At 44.4% G+C, this 20,345-nt stretch overlaps 1 protein-coding gene across 2 annotated transcripts in view; it reads left to right on the forward strand.

The window, feature by feature from the left end:
- Positions 1-10,063: 10,063 nt before the first annotated feature.
- The window catches only part of LOC126236248 (uncharacterized), a 413,771-nt gene continuing 403,489 nt past the window's right edge, over positions 10,064-20,345 (forward strand). For both annotated transcript variants that reach the window (XM_049945397.1, XM_049945398.1), the window contains exons 1-2: positions 10,064-10,164; positions 10,401-10,657. In XM_049945397.1, the coding sequence (XP_049801354.1) occupies positions 10,635-10,657 (23 nt within the window). In that variant the 5' untranslated portion in view covers positions 10,064-10,164; positions 10,401-10,634. The remainder of the gene's footprint in view (positions 10,165-10,400; positions 10,658-20,345) is intronic.

The raw sequence follows: 20,345 nt of genomic DNA on the forward strand, positions 1-20,345 counted from the left end.
AGGTGTCCGAGGGAAGTCGAGCAGTTATTGATGTGCGGTGGCCAACTTAAGTACAATGGGTCTCATATTGCTGCCCAGCTGTCATTGTTTTCGGAGGTTTTCTACATTTCTTGAGGCGACTGTCGGAGTCTTTTCTTCAACCACACCCCGTGATGGTCTTCCCATCCGATCCCTGTTCTTCTGCGCTTGTGCTCCACGTGTACCGACCAGTACGTTGACGATTGACATACCTCCATTCCCCACTCGTATTTCTTTCCTTCGGAAAATGTAGGAGAAAGTACAGGCCGTGGCCATCTTGAAGGAACCAGTCTAGCATTCGCTGAAAGTGGTTTAGCTACACTGTTGCAAACCCAATAAGCTGGGCCAAAATCCCGCTCTCTCCGAACACTAGTCCAATTACCCTCAACACTGCGCTACCTAGGTCTGGTTAACGTTGTACAGTAATATTATAAGAGAAATATTCTCGTAAAGGCCCTATTCGACTTAATTTCCAGCTCTTTTCCAATCACTGACAGGGTTGGTGAATTACTTATTGCACACCTGAGTGCGTCAAATGTATTGCGATGTTTAAGTGAATGAATGCTGAAAACAGGTAAATAAATAGATGTAATATGTTCCGAACTAGCAAATATACGTATAACATTTAAAAAATAATGAAAATACGCTAGGAATTAATAGTGCTTTTGCACCCAAACACGGAAGATCATTCTGTCAGTTGATTTAATCTGATTAGTTGTCGGATAGGGAACCTAGGTCGTGTAAGACCTCAGATAGCAAGGTCATATTTGCTGCTCAGGATGAAACACAAAACGTTTAGTCACTGGGGCTGTGCTGATTGGCTAAAATCTAAGAGCGTCCCAAAAAGATAAACCTAAGTCTCAGAAACGCTTCATGACTAATAAACACAAAGTCTTCAGTACTGCTTTCGGATTGTTTTTGTCGTTGCAACAGAACATAATTCTGTCACATTGTCGGAATAAATCGATGCATTCTTGGTGCAGGTTGTAGACGTTGCATTGCAAAGGCCAGTCTGGGCATAATGTTCACCTTTGTATATACACTACTGGCCATTAAAATTTCTACACATAGAAGAAATGTAGATGATAAACGGGTATTCATTGGACAAATATATTATACTAGAAGTGACATGTGATTACATTTTCACGCAATTTAGGTGCATAGATCCTGAGAAATCAATACCCAGAACAACTACCTCTGGCCGTAATAACGGCCTTGATACGCCTGGGCATTGAGTCAAACATAGCTTGGATGGCGTGTACAGGTACAGCTGCCCATGCAGCTTCAACACGATACCACAGTTCATCAAGAGTAGTCACTGGCGTGTTATGACGAGCCAGTTGCTCGGCCACCATTGACCAGACGTTTTCAATTGGTGAGAGATCTGGAGAATGTGCTGGTCAGGGCAGCAGTCGAACATTTTCTGTATCCAGAAAGGCCCGTACAGGACCTGCAACATGCACTCGTGCATTATTCTGCTGAAATGTAGGGTTTCACAGGGATCGAATAAAGGGTAGAGCCACGGGTCGTAACACGTCTGAAATTTAACGTCCACTGTTCAAAGTGCCGTCAGTGCGAACAAGAGGTGACCGAGACGTGTAACCAATGGCATCCCATACCATCACGCCGGGTGATACGCCAGTATGGCGGTGACGAATACACGCTTCCAATGTGCGTTCACCGCGATGTCGCCAAACACCGATGTGACCATCACGATGCTGTAAACAGAACCTGGATTCATCCGAAAAAAATGACGTTTTGCCATTCGTGCACCCAGGTTCGTCGTTGAGTACACCATCGCATGCGCTCCTGTCCGTGATGCAGCGTCAAGGGTAACCGCAGCCATGGTCTCCGAGCTGATAGTCCATGCTGCTGCAAACGTCGTCGAACTGTTCGTGCAGATAGTTGTTGTTTTGCAAACGTCCCCATCTGTTGACTCAGGGATCGAGACGTGGCTGCACGATCCGTTACAGCCATGCGGATAAGATGCCTGTCATCTCGACTGCTAGTGATACGAGGCCGTTGGGATCCAACACGGCGTTCCGCATTACCCTCCTGAACCACCAATTCCATATATTCTGCTAATAGTCATTGGATCTCGACCAACGCGAGCAGCAATGTCGCGAAACGATAAACTGCAATCGCGATAGGCTACAATCCGACCTTTATCAAAGTCGGAAACGTGATGGTACGCATTTCTCCTCCTTACACGAGGCATCACAACAACGGTTCACCAAGGAACGCCCGTCAACTGGTGTTTCCGTATGAGAAATCGGTTGGAAACTTTCCTCATGTCAGCACGTTGTAGGTGTCGCCACTGGCGCCAACCTTGTGTGAATGCTCTGAAAAGCTAATCATTTGCATATCACAGCATCTTCTTCCTGTCGGTTAAATTTTGCGTCTGTAGGACGTCTTCTTTGTGGTGTAGCAATTTTATTGGCCAGTAGTGTACATTAACATAGTGGAAAAGTCTAAGTACCCTTAAACTCTTGTGCTGCCGTTTGAAAATAGCGGTTGATATTAAACACCAGATTCACGTGTAGTGGTCATGTAGTGCAGGATTAACACTCTTCGCCGCTAAAGATGCTTCAAGTAATCTGACATGAAATGCATATGGCAGAAAATTATTATATTGTGCCTATTCATTTGCACATGCAGTAATGTCCGACTACGTGCACAGCATTAATGACACCTCCGGTTAACAGATCACGTACTGTGAATGGCTACCAGCGTCATCCTCTAACAATCGAGAAATAGCGGCTTCATATTTTGGACAAGTCATAAAAAAGCTTAGAGAATTAATTGCTTCTTCATGGAGCTATTCAAGAAACATTATATCCGCATTTACATCTATACTCCGTAAGCCATCTTCTGGTGCGTGGCCGAGGGTACTTTATGTACCAAAGTCACTTGCCCCCTTTCCAGTTCCAGCCGCGAATGTTTCGAGGGAAGAGTGATTGATGATGATGATATTTGGTTTGTGGAGCGCTCAACTGTGCTGTCATCAGCGCGAATACAAAGTTCCAATTTTTACAAAGTCCAACTTTTACGCAACCCAGTATAGCCACTGTCACGAATGACGAAAATGAAATGATGAGGATAACACAAACATCCAGTCTCCTGTCAGAGAAAATCCCAAACCCGGCCGGGAATCGAAGCCGGGACGCCGTGATCCAGAGGCAGAAATGCTAGCCATTAGACAGAATGATTGAGGGTAAGCCTCCATGTGGTCTCGAATATCTCTTATTCTATCCTCATGGTCTTTTGCGATAAATTGACTTCTATAACGGCATACGCTTTCGTAACGTTAACATTACACTATCTGGCACAAATCTCAGGCTAACGAGCAATATTTAAGTTTGTGTCGAACCAGGATTCTGTAAGCTGCCTTCTTTGCGGATGGACTGCACTTCTTGAGCATTCTTTCCATGAATCTCAGTCTGGTATCTGCCTTACTTGCGATTAGTTTTATGTAGTCGCTCCATTTCAGATCGCTCCGTACGTATAGTACTAAACATTTTATCGATGTCACTGTTTCCGGTGATCGTCCTCCAATCGTTCAGTCATTCAATAAAGGCTCTTTCTGTCTATTTATGCGCATTACGGAACGAGTGTGTACACTGAGGGTCAACCGCCAGTCCCTGAAATAAGTATCCATCCTCTGCAAGTTTTCCTGCATTTTGCTATAATTTTCTAACGTAGGGACTTCCCTATACACAACAGTATCATCCACGAAAAGCCTTGAGGAAGTTCCGACATCATTCACTAGTTCATTTACAAGGAGCATTCAGTAACTAACGAAACATATTTTTTTCTCGGCCAGTTTCGGTTGAAAAAGTAAGGGATATATTTTGGAGCGTCGAGGAACATTACCGCTTCAGCCACTATTGTTCCATGAATTTCCAGTAGGTGGCGGCTCTTTACGTAGCCTCGATAAGGGGTCTGTAGCGGACGTGCGTTCCAAGCAGTCTCTTTTGACGGAAAACCAAAGCGTCGCAGGAGACCATAGGCGCTTATAGAATGTCTACGGAGACCTGGTAGTGAACAAAACCACTGTGACTCGTTGGGCGAGGTGTCTGTCATCATCGCAACAAGGTCGCGCAGGCCTCTCACATCTCCCGCCTGCCGGCTGGATGCACACAGCTGTGACTCCTGCAATGTTAAAACGTGAGGATACTCCCATTCGAGGTGATCGGCCGATCACAATAGGACACCTCGCACCACAACTGTACGTCACTGTTGGTAGTGCTAACACAATCGTCCGCCGGTTGGGGTACTCAAAGGCGTGTATCCACTGGGCTCTTTGCCACCTGACAAAAGACCATAAAGAGCAACGAAGGGCCTTCTGTTTGGCCCAATGTAGGATGCACTCCGAGGAAAGCAGTACGTGGATAATTGGGAGGTTATTCATTCAGCAAGACGTTGGCTCCGACGTCGACCAGTAGAGTGGAACCATGCGGGCATACAGCCCCCCGCTTGCCCCAGTGAGGTGGTGTTAGGCCATCGCATTGAACGGACATTATGTTGAAAAATAGAGTTTTGTAGCCAAAAGAGTGTGGAATAATATGGTATTTTGTAATTCTGAATACAACCAATCTTCTTTCAGAAAAAAGTGTGTTGCATTACTTATTGAACGCCCCTCGCAAGTATATTATGAAAAGTATTGGTCCTATAACACTTCCTATAACACTGCCTGAAGCTATTTTATCATCTGAAGACTTCTCTCTGTTGTGAACAACATGTTCCGTTCTGTTCATTATAAACTCTTCAGTCCAATCACACAGCTGGACTTACATTCTGTACGCTCTTATTTTGTTCATTAGGCAGAAGTGCGGAACTGTAAAGAACGCCTCCCAGAAGTCAAGGAACACGGCATCAACGTGGGAGCCGGTATCTAATGTCTGTTGGGTCTTGTGGACGAATAGAGCTAGCTGGGTTTCACAGATTGGTAGAGGATAAAACAGGATCTAACAGAAGAAAAATATTATGACAGTCAGCTGCAAGATACAATGTCGAAGACACGCTCACTTCTCTTTTAAGAATAAGTGGGGATAAACACTGTTTTGGAATGATGAGACATTACTGGGCCACTGAGGCTCACTTCATTTGTCGGGAAACATTTTATGTCCTGAGTCAAGAGGAGGAATACTCAAAAGGGTAAGTTCTATTCATCGTCGGTAATCAGATGTACGACGAGTAAGCCGGCCGCTGTGGCCGAGCGGTTCTAGGCGCTTCAGTCCGGAACCGCGCTGCTGCTACTGTCGCAGGTTCGAATCCTGCCTCGGGCATGGATGTGTGTGATGTCTTTAGGTTAGTTAGGTTTAAGTAGTTGTACGTCTAAGGGACTGAGAACCTCAGATGTTAAGTCCCATAGTGCTTAGAGCCATTTGAACGACGACTAATGGTACCCCTTAGGGAAATGGCAGTAAGGGCTGGGAAGGAACACATAGTGTACTTAGTATATGTGCCTGGAGGCCACATTCAACATGTTGAAGAGGCTATCACGGCAGCCACTGGGGGAACAGTGTGCAACCAACTACAGATTGTAGCAAACAGTGTCTGCCCTCTGGGCTCCTGGGTCAAACTTGGATCTTTCCAGCGACCGGCACAGAATGTTGAGAAGACCAGACTTCGTCACGGAGTTTCAACGAAGCCCTCAATTTGCAGCATTGTCCCCAGAACTGATCGTGACCCTCTCATTCTGAGTTGAGTGGAAGGATTGAACCAGGGACTTGGTAGGTTCTCTGAAAAGCTAGGCTGAAACTTTCTAGACTTGAGGTATAAGGTTGAGAACTGTAGGGTCCCTTTAAATTTGTCAGGTGTGCATTTCACATCAGAGACTGCCATCCAGGCAGATGGCTGCATGTAGGGGGCACACAAAGGTCTCTTAGATAAAGGGACTCCCCATCCAGTGCAGATAATGGTAGCTGTGGGGGACCCAGAAGTTTCAGTACAAGATCCAAGGAAATGCCTCCTGCAGACGAGAGTACTAAATTAGTGGTAGTTAACTGCCGAAGTCAGAGTGTGAACCGATCCTAATTAGTAGTGTAGCTCAAATAATACTAGGTACAGAAAGCTGGTTGTCTCCTCGTCAGATTGCAAGGACAAGACCAAGTATCAAGGGCGGACATAAGCTCATAATTGGATCCTTCTATAGACCATTAGACTCACCCGCAAATGTAACCGAAATCTTTAGAGAAAACCCAAGTTCACTAATAAGTTCCTCAATCATGCCGTCATCATTGAAGGAGACTCTTATCATTGAACACATGGCTCTGATCACTATGGGACTTAACATCTGAGGTCATCAGTCCCCTAGAACTTAGAACTACTTAAACCTAATTAACCTAAGGACATCCCACACATCCATTCCCGAGGCAGGATTCGAACCTGCGACCGTAGCGGTTGCGCGGTTCCAGACTGAAGCGCCTAGAACCGCTCGGCTACCAGCGGCCGGCTATCATTCAACAATCAATTGGGAAAATTACAGCTTTGTAAGTAATGGGCCTGACTAGACGTCCTTCGAAACATTATCAAATGCGTTCTCTGAGAACTATCTAGAACAAATTTTTCGAAAGGCCACTCACGATGGAAAAAAAATGGAAATGGCGTGTGACGAGGGCCTCCCGTCGGGTAGACCGCTCGCCTGGTGCAAGTCTTTCGATTTGACGCCACTTGGGCGATTTGCGCGTCGATCGGGATGAAATGATGATGATTAGGACAACACAACACCCAGTCCCTGAGCGGAGAAAATCTCCGACCCAGCCGGGAATCGAACCCGGGCCCTTTGGATTGACAGTCTGTCGCGCTGACCACGCAGCTACCGGGGACGGACACTCACGATGGAAATATATTGGATCAAACAGCAACTGACGTCTTTCAAGGCGTCCACAAAGAGACTGGTATCAATGACCACGAGGAAATTGTAGCAACAATGTTAACCAAAGTACGAAGGACAACTAAAGCAAGCAAAAGGATATATATGTGTCGTTTCTCAATCAGGAACTAGTAATGTTTAGCGCTGGAGCGGAAAATATAGAAGAACTGTGGTTCAGATTTAGAAGAATAATTGACCATGAACATGATAGATACGTACCAAGTGAAACAGTTCATGCTAGGAGGAACTATCCATTGTATACAGTCACTGTAAAAAACTTCTAAAGATACATGGACTACTGCATAATGTGTAAGACAAATGGTTCAAATGGCTCTGAGCACTATGGGACTTAACTTCTGAGGTCATCAGTCCCCTAGAACTTAGAACTACTTAAAACCAACTAACCTAAGGACAACACACACATCCAAGCCCGAGGCAGGATTTGAACCTGCGACCGTAGCGGTCGCGCGGTTCCAGACTGTAGCGCCTAGAACCGCTTGGCAACTCCGGCCGGTTGTAAGACAAAGCATATGGCTATAAATAGAAAGATGTTCGATGACTTTCGTTTGTAAGTCAAGAGGACACAGCGTGAAGCCTTCGTCGACTGCCGCAGTAGAATACTATTGAACAAAACTCACAAGAATACAGGAGATCTGTAAAGGCTGTTCGTGTTGCCAGTGTCCAGGCACTTATGGACTAGACAGGGCCAGAAGTTGAGGGTAGCAGTCAGAAAGGTTTTCTTCATTTGCACCCATTGGGTACCTTTTTCTTTAGAACTCTCCAGTGGTTTTTCCCCCATCACAGGATCTGCTAAAGATGAACAGTAGTCCCTCGGGGTATGACAGTTATTTTTATTTTTTTTCTGCAGCCGGATGTCCGTGTTGTCTCTGGAGCCGTAGGTTTCCCCAAGGGAGCAGGTGGTATGTAACCCGTAAGGCAGAATTACTGGCGACATCGTTAGAGTCACAATTTAGTACTCACGTCATCGAAGATGACGAGAGTGACAGGCAGGAAGAAATAATAAACGGACGAGTGGCTCAATTGAGGCAAGAAGGGCCAGATACCGATGCAGAATTTACTCCTGTTTCCGATCGACTTGTGTGTGCCTACATCAGGCGCTTAGGGAATAACAAATCCCCCGGTCCTGACAAGGTCCGTGTCCCATACCTAAAACACCTGCCTCCCAGTGCAATCGCCTACCTCACCACACTATACAACCAGTGCCTTTCCCTAACCTACTTCCCATAAGCCTGGAAAATTACTCAGGTCGTAACCTTACCTAAACCCATTAAGAACCTTATCCTTCCATAAAATTATAGACCCATCTCAGTCCTGTGCTTTCTAGGGAAAGTACTAGAGTGCTTGATCCTCAGCGCCCTATCCAAATTCCTACGAGACAATAACACAATCATCCCTGAGCAGTTTGGATTCCGTCCTGAACATAGCACCATCTATCAATCTCTGCGCCTGGTGGAACACAGATCCAGGGCGAGAGACCGGAAACACAACACAGGAGCAGTCTTTCTCGATATCGAGAAAGCATTCGACAAAGTCTGGCATGATGGCTTAATATACAAGTTATCCCAGTTAGGCATTCCAGGGCATATCATCAGCATGATTGACTCGTTTCTGGCGGGGAGGCAGTACCGCGTCAGGTGCGGCAAACATGTAAGCGCGATCAGGGATGCTGTGGCAGGAGTTCCGCCCCATATTATAATCGCTATACACAAACGACGTGCCAAAGTCGGCAGGAGGTGAGATAGCGCTGTAGCGCTGTATGCCGATGACACGGCGATTTACAGGAGTAGCAGCAACCTCAATTGCATAGCAAAAAAGCTGCAGGAGCACTTGGACGAAATCGTAAAATGGTGCAATATTTGGAAAATAAAGATAAATCCTGAAATGTCCGTAGCAGTCATGTTTACGAGGAAACTGACCCCTCCCCCCAAACGTATTTTTGTAGCTGAAAAGGAAATAGAATGGAGTAGCTCAGCTACATACCTAGGCATTGAACTACTCGTAGACAAACGCTTAACCTTCGCAAAGCAGATAAACAGATCCAGAGGTAGAGGCTACACTGCTTTCATCCAACTGTATCCACTCTTAAAAGGTGGAGGACTCAGCATAGAAATGAAACTTAGATTATACAGGGCAGTTATCCTGCCAAGTATTTCATATGGATCGGAAGTTTGGTCCATGGCAGCAGACGGACATCTGCAAAAAATTCAGAGACACCAAAACAGAATCCTCCGCGTCATCGCCGACGCAGACCGCTACACACCAAAGGACCTTTTAGAGGAACCATCCATCTATACCTATATTAAAAGAAAATCAGAAAAACTCTATGAAAAGGCACCTACTTCGACCCACTAACTAATAAAGCAGTTAGGATCGCATTATCTTGATGCTACAGACAAGCGTCCAATATCAACATTAACCAGAGAATTCAGGGCATAACAGTTACAGCCAAAACAGGCAGACATGCAAACATGATTTAGATAAACTACAAAAGCTATTCCTCTAAATATCATACAGCCATATTAGAAGTCAGACGGGCAAAGCCCTGTGGTGCTTCGGTGGAACATTAATATAGATAACCAACAGCAACCCGTAAGTGAAGCGTCTCTGTCAAATAAGATGGCATATTGATTAATGCGCTGGGCTTGCATCCGAAAAGAGCGGGTTTCATTTGCCCGGGTCGCACATCTAGCTTTTCCATCATTTCCCGGAATCGTTTAACGCGAATTGCTGAATCGTTCCCTAGAAAAGACCGCGACTCATCTTCGTGTAATCTGAACTTGTGTTTCGTCTTTAATGACCTCATTGTCAATGGGACATTATTGTTTAATCTCCCTACCTTACTCCTCTCCCTCTCTTTCTCCCTCTGTCACACGTGTGACCCCCACGATACCGCCCCTCCTCGGATCAATCTCTGACAATGCCGAAGGGATACCGGAGTAGAATGCGGCCGGGAAGCGTGCGCCAAGAGGAAGTGGCCGGTGACAAAGCAATGTCACGGGGTCCGCGTAAGAGCACGCGCTGTTTTGCCGACAGGTGAAGCTGTGTGGGGGAGGGGAGGGAGGGGGGGAGGGGTGAGATTGAGGCGTGGAGGGGGGTGGGGCGAGGCGCCGCAGGTGAAAGTGCAACTCCTTGAGAAGGACGCGCGCGCACCAACTCGGTTAGTTGGCCACTTCCACCGGCCGGTGACATGACTACTCTTCACTAGCCAGCCGACGGTCAGACGCTGCCGCAGCCGCCGCCTTCACGAAGTGCGTGTTCACGCCTTACTCTCGCTCTCGCTAGTACCTACTTTGCTTTGCATCTCGCGACCTCCCACGCTTCACTTGCTTCTCTACTCTCTTTTCTTTTATTTTTATTTTAATTTTTTTTATTTTAATTTTTTTTTTTTTTTCTTTTCTTCGAAGAACGATCGTGCATGCCACATATTTTATTCACTACCTCTGTTCTCATCCAGTCTAAGCAGGATTGTTGCCTTTCGTTTCAGTCGAGGTCAGCGGGAAACCGAGTGACTCGTGGGTCCGCGCGCGTTTCTCTGCGTTATCGCTTCGGCGCGGCGTCCACTCTCGCAGTCTGGTGTCGGTGGCTCGACAGGAAAAGTTTCTTCCCCGCGGGACTTGCGCGACTAGTTCCACCCCTTTTCTTTTCCCGGCTACCACCTCGCCTACTTCGGACGTCGCCGAAGAAGTCTTCACCGTCCTTCCTGCCGACGACGCGGGAAATGAAGTCCGCGGCACTTCTCAGGTGAGTTGCTGGCTGCTCGCTCATTAACGCAAATTACGGAGCCCCTATGGGCCGTGCGAATCCATTATAGGTACCTATGTGCAAGTGCTCAGCCCACTTCACACGCCAGTGAGGAAATTATTATAAACATAATAGGATCTATACAGACATCTGGGACGAGAAGCGGTACAACAAGTGTTACATTGTTCGTAATGTACACGGATTTCGCAGAGAAGTAGGATTATAGACCATTTCAGTTGCTACATGTTTGGGATTTTCCGCCAGGTCGGATTAAAGGCAGACGCCGAATCACTTCAAGGCGTGCTCCTGGATTTGTGAGCAGTCGGTTCGATTTGTACCTGAGGGTTAGGGTATTGCTGTCGGGGAAGTTTAAAGAAGTAGCATTTGCGACAGACTACAGAGCGATTCTACAGCCTCTGACGTCCATGTCACGAAGGGACCGATAGGCCAAAATAATGGAAATTGAGGCTCGTACAGAGGCAAATAGGCATCTTTTTCCTCGCCCCATTTCCAGGTGGTACAAGAAAGGGAATGACCGGAAATGGTACAAAGTACTCTCCGCTATTTAACACTGAGTTTCCGGAGGATGTATGTAGATTTACATACCATCACACGCAAAAATCTCGCTGTCTTATCTGGCAAATATGAGATGTTCGTGAGTGAATTGTTGGTCTACAGCATGCCTTGGTGGCTATGTGTGTATCAGTGTTCAAATCAAAAATTCCCTAATTCGGTACCCAAGCGGTCTAAGGATTTTATCGTTGCGGTCAGCTTCGTCTATGCTTCATTGGATACGTCTCAGGGTTGGTTCGAAAACATGTCGGGAAGTATGGGAATAAAGTTTTCTGTGGTTTTCCTAAATCACTTAGGTAATTACCGGCATGGTGCCTTCGAGCGTACCGCGTCAACATACTGTGCAACCTTGTCCAATCCAAGCCAGCGCTCCAACTCTTAAAGACATTTATGTCGGTAGAATATTAAACTCCAGGCTTTCTTCACTCCCTCTGGTAATGCTCTGGAAAATATCGGGATGCACCGTCCCGCAGATTTTACGCTTAAGTACAATGCTTCTTATGATTTGCCAGGTGGATGCGTTCTTAAGGTCGAAAGAAATTTTTCAGTCATCTTAACTGGTTAGAGTCACAATCTGACAAGCAATATGTAAAGTCGAACGAAAGGTTGTTCCTTCAACTACGAACTAAGTTTTGTTGGAATTCTCTCGAGGCAATATGTCTGCCATCTGCCTTTCTTACAACCTGTTTTAAGCGAACGGTTTAAACCGCTCCGTGTGCGCAATCTTAGAGAGTTAGCTTTTCGGGCCTGTTCCTGTGATTGCTCACCAATCGTGTAATCAAACAATAATTGGTCTCTCTTTGTGTTTATGCGCTATTCGTTACATTCAGATTATGTTGACTGTTAACTACCATTCCCTCGACCAAGTGGTGATTGCCTATGGGTATTCCGGCATTTTGCTACAACTTTCTTTCAAGAATAGCTTCACGAAGCGTCCGATGTTATCCCCCATTTCATTTATTATATCGCTAACTATATCGGCACTGTAACACTCCTTTGGTGTACACACGAAACTACCGGTATTTTCGTATCGCGCAAGTTCTCCCAAAACCATTGTTGAATTATGTTTACTAGGGTAGCCGTCCTGTATTCGTGAAACATGTATTTTCTTTGGTAGAAGACAGAACTATCTCCAACGCCTTCCAGAAGTCAATAAACACGGTATGAGCCTGGGTGTCGATGTCTTTGGATCGCTTAGACGAACAGACATTCGTTGTTCTTTCCAGTTTATTAAGGAATTTCAAAAGACAAAGATCGCTGATATATCCAATAAAGATTTCAAAAATAATTAAGACAAATGTCCGCTTCCAGATCTGGAACGCAAATTAATTTCTACAAGATAAAGTAAAGTTCATACATGGAATGATTTACGTTTTAGTGTTTATCTTATGTTCAACGCTATGCGTTGTTTTACAAATGCCCTGTATAGCTTCTCTTTTGAATAGGTTCATCGCAGCAATCCGATGCGGAAGCTGAACTAACGGTCTTTAACTACTTCTAAAGAGTACATCGTAGACTAACTCTAGAAACAACTGCAATGGTCAGTCCCCATTCTTTTTATTCCTTTTTTTTATTTTCGAGTGGTTAGCCTTCGGACTGGTTTCATGCAGTCCACCATGATTTCCTCTCCTGTGTGTACTTTATATCAGAGTAGCACTTACATCAAACGTCCTTAGTTATTTGTTGGATGTATTCCAAGCTCTGTCTTCCACTACACTTTTTCCATTCTACAGCTCCCTCTAGTAGCACGGAAGTTTTTCCCTGACGTCTAAACACATGTCCTATAATCCTGTCCCTTTTTACTGCCAGTGTTCTTCATATGTTCATTTCCTCGCCGATTCTGTTGAGAACCTGTAGCCAACCTCCTTACTCAAAATGTGATCACCACAATATTCAAAATTGATTCGACAGTGAAACTAAAGTTACTCGACATCCTTAGTAAAATGAATCGCAAAGTGACCAACTAACGAAACTGGAAAGAATTCATTTAACCGTGAGGATTGGCGTCTTACCCTTTTGAAGCTAGTTTCGACTTACACCTAATTGTCCGATATTCAGTCTTGACAATGTAGGCAGGATGTTGTGTTTCTGTGTTACTAGTCGGTTCATATGAAAGAAGTGAGAGAATGATATCTAGTGTCCGTACATAACCTAATCCCAAAGAAAATCGCTAAGGTATCCCTAGAGTTAGGGGTCAGGTGTGTTACATGGAAGTGTTATTCTCTATATACGTAAATGATTTGGCGGGCTGAGTGGGCAGCAATCTGAGGTTGTTTGCTGATGGTGCTGTGGTATACGCGCAAGCTGTCAACGTTGATTGACTGTAGGAGGATACAAGATGACTTAGACAAAATTATAATTGGTGTGACGAATGTGAAAAATGTAACTTTAGGAAAAACAAACCCGTAATGTACGGATAGAGCTTCAGTAGTGTCCTGATTAACACAGTCACGTCATTTAAATAACTGGACGTAACTTTGCAAAGCGAAATGAAATGGAACGAGGATGTGAAGATTAGGGTACGAAAGGCAAATGGTCGACTTCGTTTTATTGGGAGAATTCTAGGAAAGTGTGGTTCATCTGTAAAACAGACCGCATACAGGACGCTAATGCGGCCTGTTCTTGAGTACTGCTCGAGTGTTTGGGATCCGTACCAAGTCGAATTAAAGAAAGACATCGAAGCAATTAAGAAGGCAGGATCTAAATTTGTTACTGCCAGATTCGAACAATACGCATGTGTTATGCAGATGCTTCGGGAGCTAAAATGGGAATCCCTGGAGGGAAGGCGCCGTTCTTTTCGAGGAACACTACTGAGAAAATTTAGAGAACCGGTATTTGAGGCTGACTGCAGAACGATCACGTTGCCTTCAACATACATCGCGCGCAAGATCCACGAAAATAAGATACGAGAATTTATGGCTAATACGGAGGCATATAGTCAGTCGTCCTTCTCTCGTACAGGAGGGTACGGAATACCCTCCACCATGCGCCTAAGGTGGATAGCGCAGAATCGATGTAGCTGTAGGTGTAGATGTAGATGTAGATGTAGAATTAATAGCTGGTTAGCTGATGACGGTTCACCCTCATCGTCATCACCTTATGCCCTTATTCATAAAACACCAAGGGGAGACTTTGACATTTAAATCAGTATTTTTGAGTATGGTCACTCAGCGAGCAATCGTGCACCTTCATCATTCCCCTTTCCTGCCATATTGAGTCTGGCCACCATCTGGCGACACCAATTTTGGCTAGGCATCTACAGGACCCTTAGAATCTTACTGGGTCCTTATTCCCTTCAGTAAGTGAAAGATTGCAGCATAAAACTGCTGCTTGGTTTATGACAAATTCCGTCCTGTTACCTATAACGAAAATGGGTTTGTAGCATTATTAACAGCACATCAATTGTAGCGGCCTATACCAAACGAGCTCCGGCATGCATAGCACGCCGCCTTCAAGGCAAACGGGCGGCGGCTGGAATAGCATCAGAGCAGTATCAGAATTCACCCGGCTGCAAAGACTGCAACCTCGACATTTCGTCAGGAGCGGGGCGCTGCAACAGGCATGCTCACTAGCCAACAAAGGCGTAACACACCCACCAGGAAACACACCAGAGAGAGTACGCTTGTCGAGGTGTTGGCACTCTCACTGTCAACATCATCAGTGGTTGAATAATTCGTGATCGTTAGACAGAGAGATTTCGTTTAGGAAGAAGAGTATATTGCTTCCAAACTTCGTCATAATTCGGCTCAAGATGTCTGAAATTCAAAAGGATTGCTAAATAGTGGTATATGTCGGTGATCAAAAGAAAATATTGCGAGAAGCACTGCTGTTTGCTGGTAATACAGGCATCAAACCACTACTGAGCGACTGTAGGGAAGTTCATAACGCCTGAGGTAAAATACTCACTTGATGCAATTAATAATATCCTGTATCAGAAATAGATAAATACAAGATTATTCAAAGAAAAAAGTTTAATGTTGTGCCTCCGAAATCTTCCAGAGCAACTAAAATTCTGAGTGTAGCATTAGGAAGCGCTATGGAGTGGAATGAGCATATAGAATCAATTATTTTGCGAGCAAATAAACGACTTATATGAGCAACAAGAAATCTAAGGCACAGTTAAGCAGACGCAGAGGAAACCATGCAAAAGACTTTCGCTCGCCTGTTTAGACCTCCCAACGGTTAGAATTAAGGGATGGTCAGGTCTGTCGATGTTGTCAAGCAGGAGATGCGCGATCTGTTGTAATTTTTTTATTTATATTAGGGACTGAAAACCCACATGAAACCTTCTTTATTTGGATTGATTATTTGTTTCGGCTAACAATCCAGCCGTCTTCATCTCACAAAACATTCTTGATTAGTGTTGCGTTAAAATCTTTCTTAAATTGACAACATCCATACATGACGTAATTAAACACAGCTTTTCATCTTTCATGGCCATGATCATAGAACAAAGATGTTTTGTTTTACAACTTACTGACACAATCATTATCAGTTTATTTTGAGGCCATCCTTCCATTGCATTGGTCACAAACAATGAAAAACTGTTTGTCATTGTGTCATGTATGTATGTTATCATTTCAACGGTGTGAGAAGCTGTAATGGCACCAAGATTAATCAAGAATGTTTTACTATCTGCAGACGGCTAAATTGTTAGCCGAAACAAGTAATCAGTCCAAATAAAGAAGATTTCATGTGTGATCTTGATTTAATGGGTTTTCTATACCTAACTTCAATTAAGGGACGAGACTGAATGAATTGTGATACATGTTGCTGGATCGGTAATTAGGCAGTCTAGTTACGGAGAAGCTAAGAGATCTCTAGAAGAAAGTAGCCATTATTTCGAATAAACCCTGCTGCGTAAGTTTAGAGAGTCAGTATTCAGGGCAGTATTCAGAACGGCTCTACTGCATGTATCGTACATCTCGTCGGAAGGCCAACACAGTAAGGTAATGGAGAACATGTAGCGTATCAAGACATACAATCCGCCATTTCGACGTGTCATTCACAAGTAGAACATGAATAGGAACGACAAATAAGGTACGAAGTACTGTCTGCCATGATTTTTACAGTATACACTTGCATTACGATGAGGCAGCTCTCGTTCATAGCTACCTCATAAATCGGAAATGATGCGAAATTTCTTTTAAGCCCTGCGACCGCTGCCCGTGAAGTTGAGATTGTTGTCTAGTATGGGTTAGATGATCGTATTTGATGAATAATATTCAGTTTCTGATTTGCATACACGTTACTCGAGTTCGGATTTTCCTTTCCAGTGAAGTACATTACGACATTCAGACCATCACTTTCTTTTTTTCGTGTATCGTTTCCACATCGAAAGAAGAAACTAATACGGTAAAAAAATTGCAGATGGCGTTAAAAGATAGTGGACAGAAATTAAAATCGGAGAATGTAACTTAAGCTGTAAGTTCTAAAATCAAAGGCGGACATGCGATATTAGCCCTGAGTATTGCCACGTTGGGCCGTTTGTTTGTATTTGCCGCACTAAAGCGGATTCTTTCAACGCTTAATTTTTCTTTGTGAGAAGGAAATTTATTATCACATGACGAGCAGCTCCTTTTATTCCTATCAACTATGCTTCAATTTGTCAAATACTTCAACGCATCACTAAATGCTGATTAAACAAAAATGCAGCTAACGGACTTGTCCCTAATTTTTTCGCTTTGAATGCTGACGCGTTGGTGGTCAGTGAAGTTTGGTTAGCATCTTATGGGCGCCAACGTGTGTTCGCTACGAATAATTTCTGGCTGGAACTAAAATTGAGTTGAATTTCTCATAAACTACTAGCAGGGAGCCTACCCAGTACAGCACGTATTCGAAATAGCTCCTAAGTGACTATCTTTCTTCTTCTTCTTCTTTTTTCTTTTTTTTTTAATTGCGGATTTTCCGGACGTCTTCATAAGATTGGTTTTCCTGATCCTTTATTTATTGTTACTCGTGTTATGGTAGACCGTTTTTGTACTTGGATTTTCCACCTCCATCCGTAAGACTGTCATTAAGATAAAGATTATGATATCAGCGAAACAAGTCATGGTGAGATAATGTGTGGTCATGGAAAAAAGAGCTCTGCCGGTTTGCCTTTCAGTGGTTTAATCAAACCATGTGGAATCCACATGAAGATGGCAGGAGGACACTCCTGTTCGGAGCCCAACGTCTTTACCACTGAAACTTGCTGGCAGATCAAAAGTGTGTGCCGAACAGGGAAACGTGGTACCTTTGCAAATGCTCTGCCGTCCGAGCTATTCAGGCACGACCCCCACAGCTCTGCTTCCGCCAGTGTCGCGTCTTCTACTCTCCAAACTTCACACAAATTCTCCTGCATACCCTGTGGAACTAGCACTCCTGGAGCAAAGGATGTAATGGGAATACGGCTTACATGTGTTAGCCACAGTGTGGGGGTTGTTTCCATTGCACCTCAACATCCGGCTGCGTCTTTTATGACCAGATGAAAGTAGTGCATTAGAAAGTGTTCAAAGGTGCATTGCAAACTGTGCAACGGAGAATAAATTTTAAGACCTGTGGGGTACCCGGGTAAAACGTTGTACGGAAAAAAATATAACTGAATCATGATGTGATATCAGTTTGCGTTAAACATGACAAGTAAGACGGAACAATGTGGTAGGAACTAAAAACGAAAAGAGAGATGGCGGAATTGAACAGCAATTGAATTTATATTAAAATACTCGGCATGAAAGGAAAATAGAAGAAACTCGAGAGAGAAGACTACTGCATCTAAGTGCAAGGTCCGCTCTATAGCCTAAAACGTCTCTTCTTTTGGCAGCCAGAATGAGTCCACTATCCTCTCTAAAAATATAATCTTGTTAACAGTATTTCCACGTAGAATTGGGTCCTCATTTGTTTATCTCTTCAACTGCATATGTATGTATACTGCGCAAGCCATCTTGCGGTGTGTGGCGGGTGTTACTTCGTGCGCTATTGCCAGTTCCACCTTTCCTGTTCCAGTCGCGAGCAGTTCGTGGGAGGAACGACTGGCGGAAACAGTGTGGGCTCGAATGTCACTAATTTTATCTTCACGGTCTTTTGCGATAAATATGTAAGGGAAAGCAATATATTTGTTGACTCGATTAGGAACGTTCGCTCTCGAAATTTTAACAATAAACCACACGTGATGCAGAACGCCTCTCTTTCTGCGTCTACCAAAGGAGTTGGTTGAGAATCTCTGTGACGCTTTCGTGCTTTCTGAATGAACCTGTAATGAAACGTGCTACTCTTTTCTATTTTCTCTATCAGTCCTGTCTGGTACCGATCCCATACTGACGAGCAGTATTCAAGTATTGACCGAACGAGTGTTTTGTAAGCTACTTCCATTGTTGAAGGACTACATTTTCTGAGAATTCTTCCATTGAATCTCAGTCTGGCATCTGCCTTACTCGCGATTAATTTTCTGTGTTCGTTCCACTTCAAATTGCTCCGCACGCTCTCTTACATGCATTTTCAGCCCTCTGGCTTCAATAGCCTGTACTATGTTTCCAAGTGTCACTTTCACTTCGAAATTTTGCTCTCTACTGATCCCTTCACTGTCAGATTAACAACTGATTTACACTTCAGCACGCGTTCCATGTGCAAGTGAATCTTTCTTGGAAGAGTTCCTCAAACACTTGTATCCTTGTCCTTCGTCTAACACCTCTCTACAACTTAATCTATCAACTCAGTTTTTAACAGAATTCCGTATGATAGCATTTTAACATATTTCAAAGTGCTATATCTCTTTTACTAGTTTCCAAAGAGACGTCTTATTGGTCGGCGATTCATTTTACCAGCCTTAGACACATAGAACTGTAGATATGGTAGGCAACAATCGTTGCTTTGTTTAACGTGTAGCTGCCGGTGGTTTAGGAATAGCCATTCGGTCAGCCAGTAGCAGAGATAAGCAAGCAGTATTTTCTTGTCTTGCGGCTGGATCACTGAGGCACGTAGCTGCTGAGAGAACACTCACCACCAGCGTCGCTAGCACTTAAACGTACTGAGCAGGATGTGCGGAACACTGCGTCGTAAAGCTGGAACTCACGTCACAAAATATAAACAACCTGAGACAGATTACATATGAAGTATTAAATACCAGAGTTAGTGTAAGGTCAATGGGAACTTGGGTGCTCCAGGACTTATCTTGATAGTTTTACAGCTAGCTGATAGATGGCCCTAAATGAGAGAGAAGCTGACTGCCTCAGTTGGGAGTTGCACCAATTATATGGTTACTATTACATGACGAAATATTTAATTGAAAGTCATGTATTGAAAAGAAAAAGGATGTAAGACTAGGATTTAACACCGAGTCGATGACGAGATCGTTGAAGACGGAAGACAAGAATTCATAATGAGATATGCCTGTGGGTTCATCGATGGGCTGCGGGACGGGGCGAGAAACTGGAGACGTGCAGCGAACTTTTAAAGTCGACTTCGTGGAAAGTTTGTGGCAGAGTCTCGAGCGAGCTTGAGTGAAAGGCTATAATCGGTAGTAGAAAAGGATTTCAGGGAGTCTCCGCGCAGAAAATTAGTGTGTGGACGAGGAAGGGGAGAATGGAAAGGAAGGAAGCAAGTTTAGGGTGTAACGTTCCGTCGATGACGAGGTCATTAGAGGCATACACAAGCCAGTATTGGAGGAGAATATAAAAGGAAATCGGCCGTGTCCTTCCAAAGGAAGCATTCCGGTATTTGCATGGAGCGATTTAAGAAAATCACGGAAACCTAAATATGGATGGCCGGAAGGGATTTGAGAAGTCGTCCCACCGAATACGAGTCGAAAGCCCGCACCACCACGCACGGTGGCAGGCGGGAGGTGGGGCTGGTGGAGAGAGTGTTAGACGTGATGGCCACTGTTAAGCGTAGGTGCACTGAAGTTGCTCTTGGTGAGGAAAATTGACCAGAAAAACTTTCTACACCATAAGACAGAGCTTCTTGTTTTAGGTGGAGTTGAGGCTCGTTTTGACCTGTATGTTAGTTAGTTCATGCGAAATCAGTAAGCGAAGTTGACAAGAGTTTATAGAAAGAAAGGAACACTACGTAAACAACTCTACCTCTTGGGCGTTATTAAGAGAGAGAGAGGGTTGTTTTGGGGAAGGAGACCAGACAGCGA

The sequence above is a fragment of the Schistocerca nitens genome, chromosome 2 (assembly GCF_023898315.1).
Source record: "Schistocerca nitens isolate TAMUIC-IGC-003100 chromosome 2, iqSchNite1.1, whole genome shotgun sequence".
Taxonomy (NCBI): Eukaryota; Metazoa; Arthropoda; class Insecta; order Orthoptera; family Acrididae; genus Schistocerca; species Schistocerca nitens.